We start from the raw sequence: 12208 nt of genomic DNA on the forward strand, positions 1-12208 counted from the left end.
TTTTTGCCCTACGGGCTAATGGTGCATTTTACGATCTTAAAATGTTGTGTGGGCCACCTGAGTGCCGTGTGCAGATTTGCCTATTAATCACCTGCAGAAAGCCTGTATACACTTGTAAGGGCAGTTGTGACTAAGCCATTAAACAACAACAGTAACAAGAAATAAGAACAACTTCTTATAAGCATTTGAGCTTACAGATAAATGTGAGTTTAAAAGCATGTAATTGGAAAAGTAAATCTGATGTATAATCTTATGTGTAATTGCAACTAACTGTTTGATAACAGTTTTACCCCCAAAAAAAGTAATTGCTGAAAACCCAAAGAAACTGCACTTTTGCAATGGGTCATCCAGCAAATTCAGTTTGAACGGGCAGGGAAGGTTGTGAAAAAAAAAAAAAAAAAAAATATATATATATATATATATATATAGCCTTATATATATATATATATAGCCTTTGTTTGCTTTATTCATGTTGCACTCTTGCACTCTTGGGATAGCAGAGGAACAGACCACCATTGTCAAAGCATCACAAAGTTACAACAGCTTTTTTGGGGTGGGGGGTTATTGGTAAAGAGGGCAGAAAGGCTAAAAACAATCTTATACCAAACACCAAAAAAAGCTCAGAGACTACAATGGTTCTACAAATCGGCTTGTTAGCTAAATTGATAAGAAACTTGGTCTCTTCACAGCACCACTTTTACTAACAAGACTTTTCACGAAGGGGGTTGGACAGTGGTGTAGTGGTTGCCTCGCACCAAGAAGGCTCTGGTACCAATCCCAGAATAGTCATTTCTGTGTGGGGTTTGCATATTCTCCTCGTGGATACATGGGTTTACTCCAGGTATTCCAAGGCCTTCCAAAGGCATGCTTCATAAATTAATTGGATTTCTCCATGTAGCACTGGAATGGACTGTTGAACTCTCCGAGTTCTACCCCACTATTCCCCAACAGTAGATGATAGGCTCCAGCAACCCTCTGGCTCTGAACAGCAGTGAGGAGGTATGAAAATAATATAGATAACTGGGCGTGTTGGGTGGACACATCCAGAGCCCTCTGTTCACGTCTTCAGATGCTCTTGACAGGTAAAGTATCTCTCTGTAAGTTTTCCGCTTTCAGCAATTATTCTGGTCGTTTTTTTCACAATATGTTTATAAAGCTGAATGTAAACAAAGTTTGTAGCAAGATTTTGTTTCCAAAAAAAAAGGAACTGACTCAGTGATTGTGTTTTTAAATCTCACTGGTATCCTTTCTCCAAGGGTGAAAACAAATTCCCCTGAACTTGGGGTTTGTGGTGAGGCTCAATTACCCGAGAACGCAATCCATGCAGTTAAAAAGGAATGAGCAAATAAAATCAATGCGGATCACTTTACACCGGGTGTCCAAAGACTCAATAGAAAACAACGCAAGCTTATATCTTCATTAGGAGAAATAGTGTTTACAGTCTTAACACAATGTACTCTGTGTTCTGAAAATGACTAATGTAACTTATTTTTTCTAAACTGTCCTTTTACTCTTTACAATCTCTTTTATAAATTCAAAGCAGCCTATTGAATGGACCGTCTTTGGTAATGAGCATGTTTTTAAGCATTCCTGAACAATGCAAATCTGTAAAAAGTCCCATAAGACTAGCTATTACATCAATATTCCAATTAAATTAGCTTTGGGAGTGTTTATAATTAGGTCTGATAGGGGGATGGTTAACTGGAGGAGACTTGCTCACACCCAAAAAAACTACAAACAAATTTATGATCACATTTGGCTATTTATGCAAACAGATTCTTTTTTTTCTTTTTCTTTTGTATCAGCTTGACTGTTGCTCTTGGAATCTTAAACATTATTCAGTGCAGGAATTATCAAGTAATATAATAAAAATAAATAAAAAAGATACTTTAACAAGTCTTTGTAAAGCAAAACCATACCCTTCTCCCTGAAAATTGATAACTTGCTATCCCTTTGGTTTCCAGAATGGTTAGCAGAAAAAGAAAATGTTGTATGAACTCAAAAGTCCCCCCTTTTCCTAAACTCTCTTTGTTGTAGTTGCCCAGTGACATATCTTTGTTGATGTTGTTTTCCCCCTGTTGGTTTTGGTCTGCCAATTTCTGCGTTCCCCATTAAGGTTTTCGTTTCGGTCTCTGGATATTCAGCCCCAGCATTGCGTTTTATTTATTTAAGCTCAGTTCATTAAAATATTTGTTTGCAATCTGGATAACTCGGGAGTGCATGTGGGTTCCAAACAGCACAGAGTCCCTTGGTTCCAACACAGTCCTCCAACAACACCACAGCTTTAAAAAAAAAATAAAAAAAGACCCAAGCAGCCGTGTTAAAACAGCCGTTTACAATGCATTAGGGTATATTTGAGTTTTCTGGCATACGTTAATGTGATTTATTTATTTATTTATTTATGTAATGTTATTGCCTGTCAAAAGTGGTGACGATCATTGGGTGAGACTGAAAAAACTGTCTGGGGTGATGTTTAAATAACGCAGTGAGTATTCTCTCGTCCTCCTTCTGAGGCAATTTTAACAAGGTGCTGACAAGAAAAATGATAATGATGAGTCTGTCAAAAAGCAGGCCTGGGTAAATTTGTCATGATGGTTGGTGACTGATGGTCTGGTATCATCCAACAGCCCTACAATGAATTATTTCCCTTAGTATTTCAATGAATGCACACATGCACACACACACACACAGGTGCAGACACATTCGCTAACAGCAAATGTGGTTAAATCACCAGTTTGAGCAAGTAAATCAGCCACTCTCAGCGTTATCCTCATTGGTCATTGACAATCAGTCTTTACTTTAGGATGGTACAAAGTCAAAACAGTAACCTTTTCACAGAGTGAGCTACCCTGCTGCAACTGTAACTTAAATTTATGGTAAAAAATGGTGTAATCACTCTTCCATCTAAGTGTAGCTGTAAGTCAACAACGTCAGAGGTCATCAATTCTTGGGTATTAAATTTTGGAAATTAGAACAGTGGTACTCCTTGGCCTCTGTTCCTAGCAAGTGCCTATAAAAGCTTCAAATGTAATAATGCTACACTAATACCCATCAATACTTCTATCTAATTATTTATAGGTGAATATTAAACCCACGAGAACCATTGTCACTGGCAATGTGTCAGACTTCACAGAGAAATAGACTGAGACCAGCTCTTAAACTGATTTTCATGAGAAAATGTTCTGGAAGCTAAAAACGTTAAAGAGCTCTAATAAATCCTTTATCAAGCCCGTCTACTGGGAACTGTGAAACTAGAAAGGAGTCTATGCAATAGTAAGTCCTTCGGTGACAGGATTTAGAATACCTGTGATCAAAGAAGGTAATAAAATACATCAGCTTTTTATTCTCATGCAGTTTGACATACATGTTGTGTAAAAAGTGGGTTTTGCTTCATGTTTGTTTGTGTTTTCAAGGCAAAACGTAAAAAAAATGTCTAATATTTATTATTTGAAATATTAGGTTGATATTTCAGAAAAATCATTCATTTTGTGGTACAAGCACCAAATTTGGCAAATTTGGCATGCTCTCCTCTGTCAGACAAAGTGTCACTTTTTTAGAAACTCAACCCCGAAAAGGGAAAATTGCTTATGAGTCAGCTTGTGCCATTCAATTGTTTAAAAGACAAATAAACAAGAAACATTTTATTTTCTTCCTTCTGTTCTCTTCAGAATGTAAGCTAACATTTCTGCTTAGTAAAGGGCAAGCACACAAGGTTTACAGCAATGACATAAATGATTTCAGTTTCAGTCTTGGCAGAAAACCAGCCTGTTTTTGAGCAGGGATCTTTAGACAAGCTAATGTCCTTTCAATAAAGCTGTTCATTTTCCATGACATTACGAGACACCCACCTTCAGAAAAATTTCCCTGGTTGACTCTGTACAAGTGCTGATGGTTAAGAGTTTCATCCACTAGATATTTCACATCAATAATTACATTATCCTGCAAAAAAAACTACGTACGTTGTTGATTCTGTTGGTTTATGGGAGACTTTTCCTGGCGTAATTCTTTCTTGTTTTTTTGGTAGCTCTTACAAAGTTCACTTTATATCTATAATTTAGTATTTTCTTACTGAATTCTATGTACTCATGATCCTTTTGATTTTATGTTTTACTTTTTCAATTACCGTTACAAAGCTCTGTGACAAACTGGTGACCTGTCCAGGATTTCCCCTGGCTTATAAGTGGTTGGGACAGGCTCTGGCAGCCCCATGACCCCGAAAGGGAACAAACAGAAGAATATGAATAAATGAATGTTACAAAGCCCATCCAGACGACTGTTGTTGTTGTGAATTTGGGCTATATAAATAAAACTGAATTGAACTGAATTCTATTCTTTGGAAATAATTAAATTAAGTTGATAAATGTGCTTGTGCAGCAAAGGTTTTGTCTTCTTCGTCATTTGCTTTAATGGGGTTTTAATTAGAATTGTACTGCTTTAGTTAGTATTTGGAGATGCTCCTGGGCAATGTTTTTATAAAACAATTTTTTGTTGCTTCATAGTGTAAACACTGGGTTGGTAACTCCTTTGAAAATTGCCACACAACTAGAATATAGTATAAAAGACCCACACTGAAATTCTTGGGGATTTTAATATGTTTTTGTGGCATTTTTCTCTTGATGGAGAAAGAAAATTAAGCTTAAAATTGCATTTTTGATTATTTCTTAATCACATATTTTATTGTATTTATTTATTTTTTGCTAAAACACATTTTCTATAGCATTAGACCAATTTAACTGAACACCAAACACAATTTTAAAAACATAGGCTAAATATACAATATAAGTCAAAAGCTCAATTTGAGGTCAAAATGAAGCCTCTTTTGTCAAAACTTACACACACACTGCAAACACAACTCACTACACAGCAAAACAAACACAATTTTCAAAATATAAGCTAAACAAACAAAATATTTGACTTTTCAGTGAAAAAAATCACCTTGAGGTCACAATGAAAACTGTCTAATCAAAACTAACAAACATGCAGCAAACAATACACACTACATGGCAAAACACTCACCACTGTTCACAAAATGGCTTATAAACAATGGTACCACACCGTCAAAAAACAAAGAAACAAAAAAATGTTAAAAAAGTAAAATAGTATTCAGGATATTTTTTACAGTGAGCCCAGGTTTACCTCTTTCACACTTCACCATCTTATCTGTGTGCGAGTCAGACCAGAAGACTTTATTCACATCATAGGAAACAATATGTGTGCCTGATCTAGACTTAACAAGACACAATTGAAATGTCATTACAAGCCATGTCATGTGTTCTGCAAAGAGTAGACTAAAGTTTTGCAAATTGTGTGTTCACTGCAAATTGTGAATTTAGGTTTAGACCAAAGAGGGATGTTTTTGAGAAAGGAATTCAAACAATTGATCGACTGGTTTTGAGAATGAGATTTAATGCTTTAGCAATTGGGATAAACTGTTTTACATCGTGAATCAGGAGCAGACAGAAAAATGCATTCGGAAAAAGCTCACAGCTGTAGGTGCTACAATCAGCAGACCACAAGCTCCATGCTTCATTCTATTCTGATGCATCCACTTATAAAAAAACAGATCCATGTTTTTCTCGTCTGACCTGGAATTTGGCTCACAGTTGTACAGAGGGGTAGCTATGATATTGTTTGTTGCAACAGTAATGCAAGTATATGTATAAATATAGTACCAGTTGGTTTGAGACGTGATAAAAACAACACCAATTTGTGATAAAAATCAACAGTAAATAAGATGAATTTTTTTATTATCAATAAAAAATAGATTTTTTTTATTGTAAAAACAATAAAAAATCCTCGCAATATTCCTTTAGGAAAAAAAAAACAATACTGCTTTCGAAATTAATGGTAACCTGCAAAAAGCAATGTTTGTCCTTTAAATATCTAAATATCATAACATCTAAACAAATAAGTGTTCATCTTTAGTAGATCTTGTTTTAAAACTAAAATGCTATAATTTCTCTAATGTTTATTTCTGCAGGATTTGATAACTAAATCCAAAGCCTATCTGCAGTGGTCACCCATCATTGGCATCAATGGTGACATGTCAGCACAGGCAATCATTTGGTAAATGTCACTGAGTGAAGATAGAAATTGAAGGCTTGCCTCTCGTCAAATCTTCTCTAATTTGTGATGATTTCAGAGATGACAGTGATAGACTGTGTGCAAACTCAATCCACGCAGCAGCACACAGATCCATTTCCGCTTTGAAAACTAGCCTCCAAAACATGAAAGAGAAATGTAAAAATTCCTCTAGGTACTTTAATGAGCAAATTAAAACTGCTTAGCAAGATCGAATAAAATACCTTGAATGGTGAGAGAGAGATGATGAAGCTCTTGAAAACAAAGTCTTTTACTAAATGTGAAAAAAAAAATCTTAAAATTATAAACCAATGTTGACACATTTGTTTTGTTCTAACACACCTCTGTTTTGAAGTGTCTTCCAGCTGAAATTATTGTTTTTTTTTCCTAATGGCTGTCAAGTTCACTGTCCCTTAGCAGCAATAGATATGCTTCTTCACTGCCCAACAACACACTAACTTTTTAACACATGTCATAAAGCTGCGAGACATCTCATTTAGTGCACAAGGGCCTATGTTGATCTCAGACTTCAGAAGTGCCATTGGAGAGAACGAACGGTGTGTCATGTGATGCTTTCTCGAATGTCAGAGCTGCCATAAAACAACTAAAAGCTTGGAAGAGCAGTGCACTTGACACATAGTCTTCAGGGATGCGTCTGGGAAAAAAAAAATGTTGCCCCATTTACAGAAAAAAGTCTGTGTGGGTGGGAAAATGAGATTGGGGTACATAACAAATAAAGCAGTGGCCTACAAAAGAGCAGTCTGTGCTCCCTCTGAGGGAGCATCCACACTATTCATTTAGCAGGGAAGCTTACAGAGGCTAGATCCTTACAGCCAAATTGAAGTGCTATATTACTTACAAGCTCAGCTGGAAACCCTATAGAAAATGTGTTTGCTTAGGATTTGCTCTCCTTTATCAATCCCTAACAGCAGGAAACGGGGCTTTAAGCACCATGCAAGGGTTCAGATAGCAAACAATATTTTAGAGGAAATGGCAACACCAATGAGATTCCAGTTTGCTCTCAAAATCCTTTAAACCTGAGTCCAACACAGCACATCCCACTCAGGTTTCACCAAGTTTTTTTAAAGACACTTTCTGTCAAAGCAACATTCAGACGTTCAAATGCAGGCGGACCAACAGACAGACAAATCAACAAAGAGGAAATAAAAATGGGTGCAAAAGGGCACTTGATTTCAATCTTACCAATGAAAAGGTTCCATTCTGAATCGAGGTCTGCTTGGTTTGCTAGACAGCCCCTCATGACGTTGTGACAGTAGTTGTGACAGGGTTTCAGGCCAGCCATGCCACGGCAATACGGGCAGTACAGCATCTTGGTCAGGGCTCTGACACAAGCTGGAGCCACGTTCACCTGAAAGGCAAAAAGATGCTTGATTTGTCAAATCTCATTAAACCAAGTTCTGCTGTTTGGACATGCCATCAAACACAAAGAGACCACGAGAGTGGTAATATCACCCAGCATGTGTGACATTTGAAAGTTCAACAATAATGGAAGTCAGATGCATTTCAGCTTTTGACAACCATGGCCACACTATATCGCTGGATCTGGTGAAGCTTGAAATGTGACAACCCACAAGATAAACTGTGTGACAATAGAGGGTTTACACCTATGTCCATCTTGATTCCTTGTGAAAGCTGTGGCTATTGTTGTTGGTCTATGTCATTGTATCAGCTTGAGCAAAAGTGACAAGATTCTCACATCTGCTTCCCTTCAGAGGTGGGGATGCAGAGAGGAGAGTACATCTGATAATTGGCTTGTCAAGCTCTGTATTCATGCTTGACTTTAGATTTGGTCCAGCACACACACTCTCCACTACTGTGTGTGTGTGCAGGGAAGAATGCAAGCTGGTCAGCAAAGCAATGTTTACTTGCATAACACCTTTATATAGAGGTTATGAAGTGACAATGACACCATACAAGTCAAAGATCATAACAGAGATGTAACAAATCATTATAATGATTCGATTCATATCATAATTTGTGGTTGCTGAAACGATTCATAGTCTATATTGCTTAATTTTGAACAATCAAATTTGATCCAGGATATTTTCGGCCAAAAATTCCACCAGTGGGACTCCGAGATAAATACCTGGCTACTGAACAGTGCAGGAAAAGTTTTCCAGATTTCCAGATGCATTTCTTGCAAAATAATCAAGTATAAATTAAATGTGTGTACAATCAAACAGCATGATGGGTCCACCCCCATGCTACACAGTAGGTATGGTGTTCTTGGGATTTTAATCTATGACAACACTCTGAAATTAGTTGACATTCTCTTTCACAGTTGAAGTGTATCTATGATGAACACTACAGACCTTTCTCATTTTGGAGGAACAACTTGCAATATCTTTGACTCTTGAATAATTTCCCTCATTTTGTTTCAGTCTTACAGAGCAAAAGTTTAAACTACTTCAAAAAGTGTAGATTAAAGTTTTGATTCTACTTCCTTAACTTTTCCAAAGAGATTTGCTTTCAAAACACGAGATAAGTTGCTCTGGGTAGATCTAAGAGTTCAATTACTAATTCATCAATGATTAAGCCTGTTCTGCTTTGTGGCACCACAACAACAGCCACAGAGAGACGGGAACACTTTTTCAACCCAAATCAGCAGTTTGGATGAGGTAGAATTAACAATAAGAAGCCTTCTTTAGTGATTATTTTTTTCTTTGCAAGACCACATGTTATGTCACTGACAGATTGCGAGTGTCAAAGACGGCTCATCTGATCCTTGTAAAAACAGTAATCACCCATATCACAGGCTTTCCCCTACAAGCGTTTTCATCTTCCAACTTGTATTTTCTGTCTTACTCACACACACATGCAGACACAGGTGGTCTGGTCACCGCATCCACAAAATCAAAGACAAAGCGAAATGTTAAAAACAGACAGAACAGAAGATTAAGGCAGGATTGAGTGTCACAACAGAGACTTAGATGTTGCCATGGAGTTACGAAGTGCACTAATGTGCTTTTTTTTTAAAGTCCCCTTTATCTTTCATTCTTTTTTTTCTGCTTTGCGTGTCTTTTACAGAGCTTTGTCTTGTCTTTGCTCATTTCTTTTCCCCCACAAATAGAATGACAGCAGAAAAGACTGCAATTGTCACCTTGTGAATAATATAAAACAAAAATAACGTGACTTGATTGGTGTAAACCATTCTTTTATGTCTTTTATTTTTTTTTAATCTAAATATATCAACTAGAGGTGTAACAATTAATCGATTAATCGATTTACATTCCTTTAATCCAACTAGATTGATACCATTATAAAACTGATTCAGAATGAAATAAATTGATCATATCAATATTGGAAAATATCATTTGGATTGAGGAATGGAAGGTTTATTTTATATTCACAAGAACAGGTTTTTAAAAATCATACCCCCTTTAATATGTTTCACAAGAACATTTGCTTTTATTTTACCTCACCTAAATTCATGAAAAGTAAAAAAACAAACAAACAAAAAAAAACAATGTCGACTTTTTTTCGTGATAATAGTTAATTAGTTAAACTAAAACTCCTTTAGAGTTTAAATATTTAAATTTCACTTTATTTATTTTTTTATTGAACATCAGTGATTGTTAGTATCGTTCAATAGGAGAACATTATTACATGTTTTGATCTGAATGCAAAAATGGTGGATGTAATATCATAAAAAAATATTACAGTTGAGCATTCAATCAAATCAGGAAGTAAAAAATAATGGATGATTAATTATTGCTAATTAATCACTGATTAATAATTTTGGGTGTTTTTGCTGGGTCGGGTGGTCTTTAGATAACTTTTGGGCTGGAAAAACATGACTATATCTAGCAACACTGGTAGAGATTAAATGATGATTCAAAGCAATTTTTGAAAAAGTAGTCAAATGAAGCACAGCGATCCGAGGGGCTGTGAAAAGAGGAAAAGGCAAAGAGAAAGTAAGACATTTGTTGCCATACGTCCAAAAGTGCTGCAAGACAGATAAAATAGGAAAAACAATAACAGAATAAATAAAAACTCTGTTTCCTTTGCAGTCTGTAGTAAAACCTGATAAATTAAAGAAAAGCCTTTATCATTAACCACAGAATCATTATTTGTTCCTTCTAGTTCTAGGAAATGAGGGACTAACAAGGTGCATTCGAAAAAGGAAATGCTTTTCCAAGTAAAAACACTGTGTGCAATATAAAATACATTTCCTTAACATTTAAATTCTTATCAAAACATTTGGATTCTTGACATTGCCTAAAAGTGGCCCCAGTAAGGATACTATTAGACATTTTACCCTATGGTTGAAGATTTAAAAAAAAGATTACTAATACATCCGCTGCAGAGGGCCGCATGTTATTTGCCTGGGGTCCCCAGGGCTGCTAAGTCCACCACTGCCTGTGTGTAGAAATACCATTGAAATTTGACGACATTAGTTACATCTTTTTTGTGGGAAGCCTTTAGCAGGACAACCTGCTGTGCAGCAGGGTCTGTTAATGCACCTCTGTACTTAACCAACCTCTTTCTAGACCATATCCATCTCCTATTCAGCCTTTGTGACATGTAAAACGATGAAAGTGCAATTAAAAGCAAAGGTGATGCAACCAAATGGCAAACACGTCTCTTTTTCTCATTTTTACTGTGGTGTGCTTTTGGCTTTCGATCCTATTAGCCTTTTTCCACGGCAAGGCGCATTTCCTAGTTTGTTTGATGTAGCCGTTCTAAAAAGATAACAGTATTTGCCTCCACTGATCTTCTTGACTGAAGGTCAATGTTTAAGGATGTCCAGCCCATTATTCTGCACTCAAGCTGCTAAATCCATTTTTACTTAAGGACTTTAAGCTGGCTCTAATTAAACTTTAAAAAGCTTTAAAAGCCCACTTTTGATCTCAATGCTTTTGTCAGCCTTTATTTTATTATTAAAGTTTGGGAGAAACAGAGACTTAAAACAGCTAGAGGCCCCGTTTGCAAACTAATCGTCTAAAGAGAATTTCAGCCTAGTTTTATGTTCTAAAATACTGCATTCTTGTACCTTAATGCTGCTAACAATGTTTCAAGTCTTTGTTGATCTTGTCACTATTAAGGGAACATTATTACTAATATAATTGGCATTTGTTAAACTTCTAAATTCTTGAACTTTGTATGTTACACTTTGTACAAATAGTCAGACACTAGGGATGCAACGATTCACTTTCCCACCAATTTGGTTTCATACCTCAGTTTTTGGATTATGTTTTTGTTTCATTTTTATTCATGATTACAAAGCAAAAAAAAAAAAAAAAACAAGTGAAATTCCTTTCAGTGAGCTTATAAAAAGCCTACTCTAATGAAATGAAATAATAAATAACTTCCTTCTTTAATTTAGCACAATGTGTTTCCCAGTTTCAATGTAAATTTACTTGTACGCAGTAGGGATGCAACAATTCACTTTCACCATGATTCAGTTCAATGGCGTGATATAAGGTGCAGTTTTCAATCCATGTGGCATCCACACACTGGGGTAACTTTTTATTATCAAACACAAAACTATATGCAGTTTAAAAAATAAATAACTTTAATAACTTTGTCTGGTAATTAGATGTCATGCAAAAGCAAACTATGTTTTTGTCTTTATACAAAATCAAGACCTTATTCAATCCGCTATAAGATCAATTCCCTCAAAGCTGGCGTAAGGCACCCTTAAGCCCAGCTATGTGAAAATCTGCACGTATCGTTTATTTGGGAGCAGCGTGCTTATTATTTGCTTATTTTCTCTCCCATGATAACTGAGAGGGGCTCCAGCTGATCAAGTTCTGCAGCCAAAAGGAAGTCAGATAAGGTTTCCACCAAATTTAGACCCTTTGCATATGGCTCTTTAAATGCAGTAATCAGAATAAAAATATTATATAAAATAAAAAAAAGAGGGTGTTGTTTAAAATCTGAATTTGTATTTCACCACCTGGTATGATCAAGTAAGGAACAGAACACCTCAATATAAAACCCAAACAGAGTTCAAAAATACTATTCTATCAGGAGTCTACATTTAACCTGATTATTTTTTAACCTTCATTTTAATCACTTTTTTTAATCTCCTAAATTAATTGACAGCCAGATTTCTACGTTTTCTCTGACAAATAAAGTGTATGTGAAAGAGTCAAAACCACAT

At 35.9% G+C, this 12208-nt stretch overlaps 1 protein-coding gene across 2 annotated transcripts in view; it reads right to left on the bottom strand.

Annotated features, from left to right (window-relative positions):
• gpc6a (glypican 6a) overlaps window positions 1-12208 on the bottom strand; it is a 163482-nt gene that overhangs the window by 49369 nt on the left and 101905 nt on the right. For both annotated transcript variants that reach the window (XM_011490217.4, XM_078945139.1), the window contains one exon: window positions 7285-7450. In XM_011490217.4, coding sequence (XP_011488519.2) covers window positions 7285-7450 — 166 coding nt within the window. The remainder of the gene's footprint in view (window positions 1-7284; window positions 7451-12208) is intronic.

Source organism: Oryzias latipes, chromosome 3 (genome assembly GCF_053564925.1).
Source record: "Oryzias latipes strain Hd-rR chromosome 3, Olatipes_Hd-rR_3.1".
NCBI lineage: Eukaryota > Metazoa > Chordata > Actinopteri > Beloniformes > Adrianichthyidae > Oryzias > Oryzias latipes.